The 15194-nt window shown below is 35.5% G+C and overlaps 1 protein-coding gene across 3 annotated transcripts in view; it reads left to right on the forward strand.

The window, feature by feature from the left end:
- Nucleotides 1–14880, forward strand: part of ST8SIA6 (ST8 alpha-N-acetyl-neuraminide alpha-2,8-sialyltransferase 6) — a 103829-nt gene extending 88949 nt beyond the window's left edge. For 2 of the 3 annotated variants that reach the window (XM_031939907.1, XM_031939910.1), the window contains exons 7-9: nt 1688–1780; nt 4540–5013; nt 13917–14880. In XM_031939907.1, the coding sequence (XP_031795767.1) occupies nt 1688–1780; nt 4540–5008 (562 nt within the window). In that variant the 3' untranslated portion in view covers nt 5009–5013; nt 13917–14880. Of the gene's footprint in view, nt 1–1687; nt 1781–4539; nt 5014–11569; nt 12322–13916 lie in introns of those variants that run through there. The other variant, XM_031939908.1, reaches the window with a different exon arrangement.
- Nucleotides 14881–15194: the final 314 nt, after the last annotated feature.

Consider the following 15194-nt stretch of genomic DNA (forward strand, 5'->3'; position numbering starts at 1 on the left):
ACTATCCTGGCATTCTACCAGCTTGGAAACGGGTCTTGATCTTTCCACAAGAATTTGGACCAGCAGTGAGCAGTAGATTTTCTTCGAGAGATGTGCTAGCCAGGTCCATTATCGTCTCTGCCATCCATTACTAAAACTCCCCTTTCCCTAAGGTGTTCCATTTTATTTCCCTGGCATTTTGACAGTTGCCAGAAGTACCACTGTCAGGCAGACCTGACAAGAGCTGGCCAGCTGCTGAAATCACAGAGAGCAAGGAGTAACAGATGTGTGCCTGGAGTCCACCCTTCCTGCAGCAAAGTCTTAAAGGCTTGTGATTTTAATAATCCTACCTCTTAGAATTCACTGGGCTTTTATTAAGCACCTACTGTGTATCTAATCTTAGGCTAAGAAACAGAAAATGAAAGAGTCCTGGCTCTCAAAGAGTTTACATTCAAGTTAGTGCTCATTTGTACTAGAGTTTCATAAATATGGGAGGATGATGATAGTATCCTCAAACATAGTATGGTAAAAGATGTTTAAAATTCAAACAGCGTTGTCCAAGGTTAGTAAGTCCCTCTGTATCCATTAAGTAAAAGTTTCAAGATATGTTATACTTGGAAGTCAATAAACAGTATTAAATGTCCCTTACTCAACTGAAAACATGAGCTGAACTTTATTTTAAAAAGATAAAATTAACTGGAAGGTAAAAATTTTAATTTTTTTCTTTCAATTTTTGTGGGTGTCTGGTAGATGTTCTCTCTGTTAATAGAGGCCACAGTTCATCCATTCCTCATGAAAATCTTATCTTTGTCTTTTTATGAGAGGATCTATCCAGTGCATTACTGATTTATTTAATACCCTGTAGATACAAACAGAATCTTTAGGCTTTCTATCTGTTCTTTCTTTCACATTTTCTACTTGTAATCAGCCCATTTCTTTTCTGCCACTTCTTGAACAATTCATTATAAATAACACAATGAGTGGACCTGTCTATTCACATCAATGAAATATGAATGAGAGCACCAGTTCATTGTGACTTAGAATTAGTTTTTTGAGGGAATAAAACCAAAACAAAGAATCTGATGAAAGCAAATAAGATTGCTGACTAAAGTATTCCAAGCCTTAGGACTTAGTGGTACACTCCTACTCTTGTTTCTAGAGAAACTGAGGCTGGTGGGTTGCTTGAATTCAGGACTTCTAAGTGGGACTAAATTCAACTTTATTATACTCATTAAATCTGGCATCCTATAAATGGGGTAGGACCATCAAGCTGCTTAACCCTGATCAAAAATGGAGGAAATTAAAGCTTTAGTGATGACCAGTAGTGAGATAAGATTGTGAATGGTCATCATACATCCAGGGATATCCATTCTCCCTAAAACAATGTTTGGAATCTTTCAGAAAATAGTCACCATATTAATTTTATTCCCTTTTTTTTTAGTTATTCCTATTTTTCTTCCTTTACCCTTATCTCTTTCCAATTTGCTTATTCTTTACACTTCACACTTTCTGTTTGCTATAAATAAAAATTACTATTTATAAGTCACTTAATAGTCTAATGGAGAATTGCTCTTGAAAGAGTTTCTAATTTAAGAAAAAGTACACTTTGGTGGGGCCCCATAAGGGAAAGATACTCTTTTGTGAGAAAAATAATTATAGATTTCCTATTTTATAATGTTTTAAAAATAATTTTCCCCCTAAATTTCAGATGTAATCTCCCCCCAATCACAGGAAACATTAGCAGAGACGTTGGCAATAAAACCAATCTGGTTACTGTTAATCCCAGCATCATTGGACGGAAGTAAGTACCATTACAATTATGTAATTTTTTCCTATTTAAATATTTTATCATTTTTATCAGCATTTCTTTTCTCTCCCTCTCACCAAAACCTTCATAAGAGTTATGTAATTTTTAAGAAATTTTTTTTTCATGGCCTCTTACATAAATTTTTGGCCAGTGTTTACTTGGGGTTTAGCATTAATCCTAATAATGCTCCAATGGCCCTTTCTGAATATGGACAATAACAACTAGGACTTTTTGATGTGATTCACTTTTTTCTTAAAAGTTTTAGAAGCATTTTTATATTTATAGTCTGGGGGAGCACAGGCAAAGTAAGAAAGAGAGAGCTGATTTGAGAGTCAAAGGTCCTGAGTTCAAAACTCGTTTTTTCCACATCCTTTTTGTGTGATATTTGGCAAATCACCGACATTCTCAGGGCCTTAGTTTTCGCATCCATAAAATTATAGAGTTGGACTAGGCAATCAATGTATGAGACCTCTTCCAATTCTCAGATATGTGACCCTATGATTAAAGGTTGCTTATGCAAATGAAAATGAATTCATTCATTTAATAATGATGGTATAATACCAGTGTCATGAATTTTATGTACTTTTAGCACTACTTTTCCTTTTAAAAATTTTTAATAATAGCTTTTTATTTTCAAACTACATATAAAGATGCTTTTCAATATTCACCCTTGCAAAACCTCATCTTCCAATTTTTCTCCCTTCCTTCCCCTTCCCCTCCTCCCCTAGACAGCAAGTAATCCAATATAGGTTAAACTACTTTTTATCTTGTAAATGCTTTCTCTAGAGGCAGTCTGATACAGTTCTGATATTGGAAGAACATGGATCATATCCTACCTCTGAATTCTATTGTGAATTATACAATCTTGAGCAAGTCATTTAACCTTATTTCTCTCAGATCTTGTCTCAGCCCCATGACAAATCCATTAAGACAAAAATGGAGGGGCAACTGATTGGTACAATGGATAGAGCACCAGCCCTGAAGTCAGGAGGACCTGAGTTCAAATCTGATCTCAGACACTTAACACTTCCTGGCTGTGTGACCCTGGGCAAGTTACTTAACTCCAACTGCCTCAGCAAAAAAGAAAAAAAAAAAGACATAAATGGGAATTCAACAGGCTGATCAAAATAACAAATCCTTTTAATGCTCCTCTCATTTACAAAGTTTCATTTAAAAGCCTCATTTAGTTCTGGGATACAATATTTAGATACTAATATTATGTTATATTATTATTATAAATAATATTAATGTACAATATATTATATAATAATAATGCTATTATTATTATATTGCTAAATTTTTTTTGTTCATGTTTTAAAGCTTTTTTCTTCCCTTCTTTTCCCTCTGCTTTTGTTATTTTTTCCCATTAGCTCCTTACTTTTTTACCTGGAAAAATAAAATCTGTTTAAATTAAAACACAGACACTTCATATGAACCATTATTTTCAATGACCATTGTGGGTCTAAAATAGGGTGAGCTATTCATCAAAAATTATACGAGCCTCTTACTCAAGCTAATTCTCCCAGTGGCTGGGCAACTCTGTTCTTTGCTCATCAATTACGTATCTTTAGAGATGGCATTTTAGACCATTAGGAGACTGTGTTGCACACTGGTACTATCACAAGCTAAACATAGTAACACCTTACAGCCAGAGAATGAGCCTTGGGAGAACTGGGCAAAACAAATCCCAGCTTTCTCTTGGGTTTGTTTATACTTTGAAACAATTTCCATGATCTCCTATAGAGTTTAACTGCTAGAAAATGTTGTTGATTGATTGACTAAAATACGAGGAAAATAGTGTTGATTGATTGACTAAAATACAAAGTAGAGAGAAAGCTTTGTAAAATAAACTTTTACTCTCTATTAGCTCTCCATATTTAATACTCTGTTGTATCTATAACTGAATATTGACATTATTTTCAAAGATGTGGCTCCACATTATGTGTGTGAATCTTGGCCACAGGATACCCACCTGATGTAAGGGGGACCTACCTCACCTTTTTTTGATATGACAAGGACACCAGTGGATCATACCACTTTTCTGTTGTTTTTTCTCACTCTCAGTTGTTGATCATTCCATCCGTATAACCAAAAGACTTCTTGGATCACTACCTGTACATCTTTCCTCTTTAATCATTCATAGTTTTTAATACAGCTTTGTAATATCCATTGACCTCTGGGAGATCCTTCTTTTCATTTAATCCCGTTTATTAATTAAGTTTGAATAAGAACTGAAAGGAACAAATGACGTAATGCTATTTGTTCTCTGGGATCTTAAGTTCTGATCTGAGACATTAAAGTTTCTTGCCTAGAGTCACACAACTAAGAAGTGTCTGAGGCTGTATTTGAACCCAGATCTTCCAGGTTCTAGGCCCTCTACTCTCTCCAGGTGCTGACCTAACAGGGAGTGTCTTGTACCTTGAAATTACAGGTCCGGCCCGTCCACATTCAGTTAGGAAACAGTAAGAGAGTTGGGAGTGGTGAAGAGGTAGAAAGTGCATTTCCTAGAATTTCTCAGAAGTCAGCTGAGGAAATAGAGTGAAAAGCCTAAGAATTCTGGCATGGACGGATGACATCCTTGCTTTTGACAGTGAGCAGGCAATTGATTCTAATTAATTTTCTTTAAATCTATTATATGCCTCATTTCTTATTCATTAATATAAATGTTCAGCGTCTGAGTCGATGAAAAAAAAGTCTAAAGTGTGACTTAAATGGCCAGTCTTAACAATCACACTTTGTTTCACTTTGCTCAGGTATGGTGAGTTAAACGGGAATAAATCGGCGTTTGTGAACAGCATTGCCACCTATGGAGAGGCATTCCTCATCCTGCCGGCTTTTTCCTTCAGAAGGAACACTGACATCTCTCTGGACGTGTACCACACACTGCATGGATTCAAAGCCAAACAGAAGGCGATATTTTTTCACCCCAAGTACCTGAAAAGCCTCGCCCAGTTCTGGAGAACTAAAGGTGTGCACGCCTTCCGCCTGTCCTCGGGCTTAATGATCACGAGTGCCGCCATCGAGCTGTGCGAGAACGTGAAGCTGTACGGATTTTGGCCTTTCTCCAAGACCACCAATGACACACCCATCAACCATCACTACTACGACAATGAGTTGCCCAAGCCCGGCTTCCATGCGATGCCCATAGAGTACAGAGAAATTCTCCAGCTTCATGGGAAAGGCGTCCTTAAGCTACAGTTTAGTAAATGCGAGGCAGCTTGAGCCAGGTAGGTCTATACACTGTCTCGCCCAACTGCCCCTTTGGGATAGGAAGAGCTCGAACCCGAGTCAATATTTAAGTCAGAGCATTCTCCATACTAGTGAGATCCATTCTTTCCGCACTAAGGAAACATCGCCCACTTAAGTGGAATGCTTAAAAAGAGAGAAAAATTATCTTTTAAATTGCAAATTGTCCTTTTGGATATATATGCTTGTTTTGCTCCATTTTGAATATTTTAAATTTGTGCTCATTGTCTAGGAAATTCTTGATAAAAGTTGTCTACAGAGTGACCTCTCTCTATCTCCTATTTCTTCATCTGTGAAATAGAGTTATAATAACATCTGTCCTATCTTCCTTATAGAAACATCCCTCAAATACTCAAATGGATCTCTGAACTTAATAGTGTGGGCAGAGCCTCCATATCTGCTCTTCCATGTTCTAAATAGCCCATAAGAAATTTTAAGAACAAAACAAGCTGTTTGATCAAAAAGTGAATTTTAAAGCCTATACAAATTTTAAAAGCTTATTAATGCTTGTAAATATCCTTGATTTCATTGGTGTGAGTACTCTTCCCTCTAATGCAGATTAAAATCTCTCCATACCTGAGTGGATAGTTCCATGAATTGTTATGGCCTGCGAAACCTCATCACTTTGTGACTAGGTTTTCTTTTCTTTTCTTTCTTTCTTTTTTTAATTATCCTAGTCAAAAGGCAAAGTTTATTGACAGTAATGTGACACCATTACTAAGTGGACTGAATTCTAAAGGAATCTGGTAAATGTATTAATTCTACAGCTTAAAGGTAGGGATAGGAAATAATCTCCAGATAAATTGAGGGTGGTCTCCAAAATTTGATTATCATCAATCGGCAATGAACTGAGAAGTGTGACTCACTATTTCTTAATGAGTTTCTCCTTGGATGACCTATACACAATCCATTGCCAAGCCTCAGTAAAAATAATTCTCACTTCAAAAGCTTGTGTTTCATTTATATACCCTTTAGAATGCAGGGTCACCTCCCCACCACCAGGAAGCATCAGAACAGTTCTTTGTCCAAAGTTACTACTTTTGTGGTTATTGCCGTTAATCAGAAACCCATTGACTGAGATCTTGGACTACATTTTTAAAACCCATAATTTACAGTTACTGAGTGGCTCAGTCACTTAGTCTGGGTTCCATGGTCAGTATGTGCCAGAGACAGGACATCAGATTATCCTACTCATATGAGTACAGAAATATATGTCTATATAAAATCAATGTACACAAAATTAATTATAAGATAGAAACAAGATAGGTTAGGGAGAGAAGACTAGCATTTGGAAGGATTAGAAAAACTTTCATGTAGAAAGAAGATAGTTCTTGATCTCATGGAGGGGAAGAGGAAAAGTACCAGTTTTACACACACACACACCACACACACACACACACACACACACACACACGCATGCATTCACTAGATAAATGGGGATTTTAAGAGATTATAACCACAGAAAAATTCTTTTTAGCAAGGCTGTATTAGTCCTTTAACTGAAAATTACAATCCTGGAGAATCTGGAGGCAGACTATGGGACTAAAATTGACAAATTAATAATGTAGCCCAAAGCTAAGCCAGAAAAGAAAAAAAATTGGCCTTTGTAAAAGAGTTTTGATCAAAGTGTTTTGATAAGTGAATTTTCTAATTTTTTTCACATTATGAATCAGTGATTTATTCTACCCATGTGACATTTTCCGGGAAAGCATTTGGAACAGATATAATTGAACCAGGACCAGTGTCCAATGTTTATAATCTCTTTGGGCATCTTCCATCATTTGGACCTAATATTATCAGTACTCTAGGGGGTCAGAGAATTAAGTATGTGCGAGTATATCATGCCAAAAAAATGAGCAGGAAAATAATTTTCTCTGGTATAGTAACTTTGTGGTATACTAATTCTCTCAGATTTTAATAAACCAAAGAGATTGGGCAATAAAAAATTTTGTGTTCATTTTCTAAAAAGAATTAATTCTCAAAAATACTCTTAGATGTTCACCATTTTCATCACAACTGGAATCAAACTTCCTTGCTGTTAAATAATAGTTAGATGAATAAGTAATCTTAACTAAGGTCTGAAAAACTTCCTGGGATTTGAATTATCGATGGAAGCCCTGACTTCAGACCCCCACTTTGCAGCCATTCTGGCTATCTCTGATGTCAGTGTTAATGTAGGAAGTCTCTCTTACTCTTGTGATCAGTAGGTAAATCTGGCTTTTAGGCAGCCTTTGTTTTCCCTGGGAAAATAGAAACACATTGAGCCTCAGCCTGGACTAAGCAATCCGACTAATTCACGCCAGACTCTCAGTCCTGAGATGCTGCCCACAGGATACAAAGACTAACAGTGCTTCACCAGGGTTATCCAATTCTCCAGAGCAGTGGATCAACCCTGAAGGATATGGGAACAATTAATCAGAGGATGGAAAAGTGAATCTCATTGCATCCTCCCTATAAAGAGCCAACCATAGATTTAATTAGAAAGGACTTTTTGGTCAATGAGTGATATCATTAAGAGAGATATATCCATTAGGAAGGGAGTGAATAAGAACTCTATTATGTTACTGATAAGGAAATGGCTGGAGAAGTTAAACGGTGTTTCTAGGATCACCTTAATTGCCTTAGAGGGGACTTGAACCCTGATGCTAATCCAGTATTCTGTGTAATAGCATGAGACTTACCTCCACAGCTACCTATGCCTTCTCAATAGCTATGGAGGCTCTCCCCACTCACCTTCTGAGCCAGGAATTGGCTCCATTTTAAGTAATTCATGCATAGGAGCAGCGGTTCATGTGTCAATGGGAAAATCCCCAGCTGCTTCCCAGTGTATCCACCCACTTGCAAGTGTGTATATCCTATTCCTTCAAAAGAATATAATCTCTTTGAGGTTGAAGATCAATCAGTCTTGGTCTTTGAACCAAGTGTTCGGCATATAATAAGCCCGAGTGAAGCTCGATTGATTATATCACAGGCTAGAATATGATAAGGGCCTGGCAAAGGTAAAAAGAATCAGGTGGAGATTTCAGGAGGAAGCTAGAGGCATCCAAGGAGGCATCATGGAGTGGAGAGCATCTCAGCTGGCCCTTGGAACAAGAACGGGAGCTTCCCAGGGCAGACATGTGGAGGTATCAGTTGCTAGTACAACTGAAGTGTCCTGTACTTGAAAGAAAAGTATGGGATACGGTTTAAAAAATTAAGGAATCCAGAGATGGAGAGCCTTAATTAATTGCCCTTTTAAGTGGTTCATTTTTTAGCCTCTAGCCTGGTAGGGGAATCGGTGAAGGTTTTTTTGAGCAGGAGAGTAAAGTCATCTACGTGGATCATTAGGAAGATTTATTGGACTGTGGAGGAGAGAGGTTAGAAAAAGGAAAATCAATGAGGAAGGTATGACAATCTCTTGAGGGAGAAGTAATGAGCGCCCGTATTAAGGCGGCTGCCATGTGAGAAACATCACTGAGGTAGAATGGTCAGGGTTACATGTGGAGGGTTAGGGAGGAGGGAGGGAACCAAAAATGACTATGAGATTGGTGAGCAAGCTGAAAATGATGGAACTTTTAATGTTCCTTAGCTAGATTTGCTAAATAATATGAGATGAAAAACACACACAAAACCCCAAAAATAAATAAATAAACAAATGAATGTATAAATAAATAATGCAAGATGGAGCAGGTGTGCACATGGTCTTCTCTGGATACTTAGTGAGCCTACTGATTGCTTACGTACCCTGCCTCAATACCCATATATACTCAAATGAATTTATCCTCAATTTTCCTAATGATAAGTCCCTTCTACATCTAGTATAATGTTTTACATCTGGTAGAAGCTCAGGAATGGCATCCACCTTCACCCCACTCTGGCCTGTGGCTCCAAGTAGCCGTGGCCCATCTCAGCCAATGGGCTAACCTGGGTTAAGGGTAACCAATGATGAGAGGGGGATGCAATGGCAATAAAGGCAGATAAAGCAGGCATCAGGAGCCCTTGGAGCTGGGCCAGACACTGAGGATGCTACGGTTAGGGGCCATTACCAGTCACCCTGACTTTGGTCTGCCCCTGAAGTTGGAAGAGGGAGGTTGATGACGTTGCGCTTCTCTGCCTCATTTAAACCCAGTTCTTCACCCCATGATGTCATTGGTCCTCTTCAAAAACAAAAGGACAAATGGACTGGAAGAATATGATGGAAGAATAATGATGTCCTCAAATAAATTACCCAAGTTGTATCAGCTAAATGATGGAAGATTAGATGGAGGGTAGGTTTTGGGAAACAGATGAGGATTTTATTTTGGGACACAAATATAAACAACATTTGAAAATTTCGTTTTACTTAGGTAGTGATATCCAACTGGATGCTAGGGAATGATATTAAGAGCAAGATCTGGTTCAGATCACCAGCTTAATCTATTACCTTGGTACTACTGATATATATATATATTTTTCCAAAAATATAAATTTTTAGATATTTATATATATATACAAAATTGATTTTATATGTAAATATTTAGATATATAGTATATATACATAAATATTTAGATTATTTATATATCTAGCTATTTAGACTATATTTATAAGTATTTTGATATTTATAGATATATAAATATTTATATATTTGTAGATATAAATATAAAATTTAGCTATATGTTAATATATACATATAAATATTTAGATATTTATATATATTGATCTCAATTTGTATTGATATTGCCTTTTATGAAGAAAAACATCAGCAGAGGGGATATGGCTCTAAGCCCCTTGCCTAATATTTTTTGGATACTCTCCTTTTGGAGTGGGTATGGCTTCCACAGTCTTTCTGTGAAGTGAGAGGAATTCTTTTCTTAAGATAGTATTTCAAGAGCAGGCTACGGCAGTTTGAAGAAAGGACCCTTCAGAATACTACCAGTGGACTGAGAAGAGGTGGACCACATATTCCTTCTGTATCCCCCTGGTCAAACTGAACCTCTAGAACATTGTCTTTTCAGACCTGCATATTATCTCCTCAAGGATACAGGTTCAGTTTTCTAATGAAAGGCATATGTTTGTGGTCCTAGATTTAGCACAATGAATGCCTGTCTACTGACTGCTTACCTACCCTACCTCAATAGCCATATGTACTCAAATGAATTTATTCTAAATTTTCCTGATTATAAGTCTATTCAACATTTAGTATAATGCTTTATATCTGATAGAAGCACAGTAATAATTGCACCGATAGCCAAAAGTAGCTGCTGAGGGAAATTTCTTTTGCAGACTCTGATCATCATTATATTCTGAGTAGTAGTACTTAACCCATTTTGTTTTACTTATTTAAACATAAATATTGTGAAATATAGAAAAAGAATATTTCTTTAATGTTAACATACATGAACCCTAACACATACATACACACACAAAAAACCATACCCCTCACCATGCCTGTAGTCCAATATGCTTTTAACCATTTTACTAATTACTAGTAATTTACTAATTATTACTGCTAATAATATATTGTTCAACAGGGGAAGTGCAAAAGTTTTGATAAGGAACCCCAAATGATGGATTTGAATTAACATGGGGCAATTTTTTACAAATTTTAAATATTTTTATTTAAAGTTTTGAGTTCCAAATTCTACCCCTTCCTTCTTTATTTCCCTTTTCCCCTTCCTGATGTTAAGCAGATATAGCTTCTACATGTACATTTATTTAAAACATTTCTATATTAGAGTCATTTTGTACAAGAAGACTCAAATAAAAAATGAAAGTAAAAAATTGCATGCTTCAGACTGTTCTCAAACAATATCAGTTCATTCTCTGGAGGCGGAAAGCCCTTTGGGATTATCTTGGATCATTCTATTGCTAAGAATAGCTAAGTCATTCACAATTTTTCATCAAAAATTATTGCTGTTACTGTGTACAAGGTTCTCCTGGTTCTGTTCACTTCACTATCCATCAAGTTTATGTTTATTTTGGAGATATTTGGTTTTCTGAAATCATCCTGATTGTCATTTCTTATGGCACAATAATATTTTCTTACAATCATATACCACAGCTTGTTCAGCCATTTCCCAATTGTTGAGCATCTCCTCTTTTTCTAAAGGCCTTTACCATTAGAAAAAGAGCTTCTATAAATATTTTTGTACAAATGGGTCATTTTTCCTTTTTTTGGATGTCTTTGGGAAATAGAACTAGCAGTGGGATTTATTGGATCAAAGGATATTCGTGGTTTTATAGCTCTTTGGGCATAGTTCCAAATTGCTCTCAAGAATGGTTGGATCAGTTCACAACTCCACCAACAGTGCATTTAGTGTCCCAATGAGTAATTTTTAAATTTAATTTTTCTTTTATTATAAACTAAAATAGATTCTCAAGAAATACAAATAATCTTTAAAAAGCAAATCTACACAGAATAAATTTAAATTACATTTTGGTTAAAACAACATTTTAAACAAAATTAGAACAATAACATAACTTTTCTATCTGCTTAAAAGTTTTGTGTTTGGTATTTTTAAAACATAGTTGTGATTAATGTGTGTTCTTTTTCTTCCTCATTTTGCATTATTTTGCAGGGCCATCTCCAATTGCCTTGAGCTGTATCTTGCCTATTGGACTCAGATGGCTCTGGAGTGAGACAAGTGGCTTTGCCCAGCCCTCCCTCACTTAAATCCAATTCACTTGCATGTCATGGCACCACCTCCTGATGTCATGGTCATCTTCCAGAACAAAGACGAACAACAATAACTATATTTTATATGAAGCATTACACAATTCTTTGTAGTCTTGAAACATTTTTATAGAGAATAGCCTTCTATTAAATGTACATTCTTTCACTTTTTTTTTCTATTCCCCAATTATTGGGCATATAGATTGTTCCCAGTTCTTTTGCTATTTAAAATCAAGTTTTGTATGTTTTTATATACATGTTCTTTTTTTCTTTTAATAATATTCTTGGGATATAATCTCAGACATGTAATAGCTAAACTTAACAGTATGGTTAGTTTTGTGACATTGTATCTTTCCAGATTGCATTCCCAAAAGTTTTTAGTGATTTAAAACTTCACTAACCATATGTATGGATTCTTCTCAAACCTATCATTATTGAATTTATTTTATGTATTATATTATTTTGTGTTATTTTATTTTTAGCTGTTTTTGTTCATCTCTTTGGTGCAGAATACTACCTCATGAAAATTTTGATTTGCATTTCTCCAATTACTTAAAAAATTAGAAAGGATTTTCATATGATTATTAATCATTCTATTTCCTACTTTGATCCCTTGCCTTGACTATTGAATATTATCTAAATCTAAATTTTAAGTAAATCTACATCACGTACTTGTCACAATTTCTTTTCTTTTTATTTTGGAGATATTGTTTTTATTATATGATTCTTTTTTCTTTTAATTAATTTTAATTTATTAATTAAATGTATCAATTTTACATTCAGTTTGATTTTTATAAGAACCAAAACTTTAGTATCTAAAGTTCATTCATGAATTTACCTGTTTTCTGAAGAATTTTAAAACATTCAAAAACAGTATTAGTAACATTTATTTTTCAGCATTTTCACAAAAGTATCTTTTTTTTCCTGAGGCAATTGGGGTTAAGTGGCTTGCCCATGGTAACACCACTTAGGCAGTCTTAAGCGTCTGAGGCCATATTTGAACTCAGGTCCTCCTGACTTCAGGATTGGTACTCTATCCACTGCCCACCTAGCTACCCCGAGGTTAATATCTTTAAAATAGTAAATGAATGGCAATTTTCAATTTATTTAATTTTAAAATTTTTTCCCCAGTTACATATAAAACAATTGTTTTACATTTATTTCTTAAAACTTGAATTCCAGAATCTCTCCTTTCTTTCCTATCCCATCCTCCATTGAGAAAGTACATAGGCTCTTATATAAAACATTTCCATAAAAGTCATGTTGCAAAAGAAAACATAGATTCCCCCCCCCCAAAAAAAAAACCCTCAAGAAAAATAAACAATCAGTTCTTTCTCTGGTTAGTATTTTTTATCATAAGTCTTTCAGAGTAGTCTTGGTCATTCTATTGCTGAGAATAGCAAAATCATGAATGGCAATTTTTTGGTGTTGTAGGGCAATTTTATTCTTTTGTATATATATGCACATATATAAATAATGAATAATAAAAATTTTATTTATTTTTATATATTCTACATAAAAATTTTTTATTGTCACCTCTAACTTACATAAACCCATCCTCTAAAAGCTTCTCATCCTCTCAGCCCTGGAGCCACTGTGTATCATGGACCTCACATATTGCCGACTGGACATGGACTCCACCAAAGAAAACTTGTTTATTCATGACAAGTGTTTCCTATTAGGATTCTATCAGAACCTCACATTATCAGACATTGGGTGGAGTCTTGTGTTCTGTTCTGAGCACCAATTGAAGGAAAATGGTAAGCTGGACAGCGTTCAGAGAAAGGGAAGTGAGATGGTGGAAGGTTTTAAGTCTGTGATATTTGGAGGTTGCTTAAAGGAAGTGGAAATGTTAAACCTTGAGAAGACTCAGGAGGGACCAGTTCTTTGTTCTTCTATATTTTAAGGCCTGTTGTGTGGAAGAGAGATAACATTTGTTCTCTTTATGCAGAGATTAGGGAATTTTGCAGAGCAGAATTAGGGAAAGTGGTTAGAAGTTACAAAAAGCACAATTTGAGGCTTAAGGGCAACTCTCCAATTCTAGAAATCTCATTTTATAACATGGTCCTGTGCCATGGCCAGCGAAGAGGCTTGTTGTATATCACAAAGAGTTCAGGAGCAAGATGTTAAATAAATTCCATTTTCTAAAAATGTGCAAGCAAAAACCAGGAATTGTGGAAGGGGCACCGGAGCAAAATTGCCTATTTTAAGTTCAGAAGTATGAGTAACTTTTTTTTTCCCTCCCATTTCAGATGGTGACTTCCATGGGAGGATTTTCTCTGTGTCAACACTCATGGTTTGACTTGATGTTGTTTTTGTGAATCCTAAGCCGCATTACACCAAGATATAGTTTGTATTTGATTAGCTACACAAAGGATTTGGACATTCTTCAAAATACACGAAGTAGTTCCTTTCCTGAAGAGTTAACTGTGTTATCTCATGAGCAAAGAATTATTATTATCACTGTTTGTTGAGACCATACTAGGTTGTGTCAATATTCAGCCAGATCTTGGGTACACTAAAAAGCGTATTTGGGCAAGGTAATTGTCTCAGTGGCACAAAGATGAATTGTTCATGTTTGAATGTTTTATTAAAATGAGACCATCTCTTTTGAATAGCAAAAGTTTATATCCTTATGGAAAAGATGTGTGGTTATATCAGAAATGAGACTAACTTAAAAGCCACAGAGAAAAAGGCTTATGTTCGTATTGGGCCATTAAATGCCTTTTGGTTTGAATGCTGACCTCATGTTCTACTTTCTAATTATACCTATTTATATAAGTTGTAAGCATATCTAAAAATATTAAGCAAACAAATCTACGTCCCCAATCTCCATCTTATCTCCTTGTCTACTTAAATGGAAGTAGTTAAGGAAAGAAAGGACTGGGTCAGCATGCTGAATTTATCTATAACACCTTTAAATTTTAGCCTCAACCAGTCCATTATGTCTTACTAAAAATTCCTTTTTCCAAAGGCTCTGATGGACTCATTTTGATTAAGCACAATCTCAGCTTGGTCATATTCACATGGTTCACAGCCTGTGTGGTTGTCTTTTGATTATTTTCATTTTAATGTATTTTTGACACATAAATGGGTTTTCGTTTATAGCACAAAAGAGAAACCTCCATTAGCTGTGTGAGGTGATCCAATAAAGTTCACTTAAGTAATGAGCTTTTACAAAAAAAAAAAAAAAAAAAGGAAAATGACTTCATATTGCATCAAACTCATTTTCTTTAATTGCCTCTTTGAGGTGCCTGAGACTGTTCATTTATAAGAACCCAGCTTTGTTTCATTTTGCTTTTGGTTGATTTTGTTGGTACTTTTCGAAATTGGCTGCTGGTATTTCTATGGGGTGGACTATTTTGCTGATGGAAGATTGAGTAGATCCTAGATATTTAGACCTTCTTTTCCCAACGAGGTATAGTTACTCAAGCATTTCCCAAAAGATGTTTACTAGTCATCTAGAACATCAATTTTTCTTCACTAAAATTGGGATAATTGAAGCAAAAGGACACACTAGAGTAAATCAT

Source organism: Sarcophilus harrisii, chromosome 5 (genome assembly GCF_902635505.1).
Source record: "Sarcophilus harrisii chromosome 5, mSarHar1.11, whole genome shotgun sequence".
NCBI lineage: Eukaryota > Metazoa > Chordata > Mammalia > Dasyuromorphia > Dasyuridae > Sarcophilus > Sarcophilus harrisii.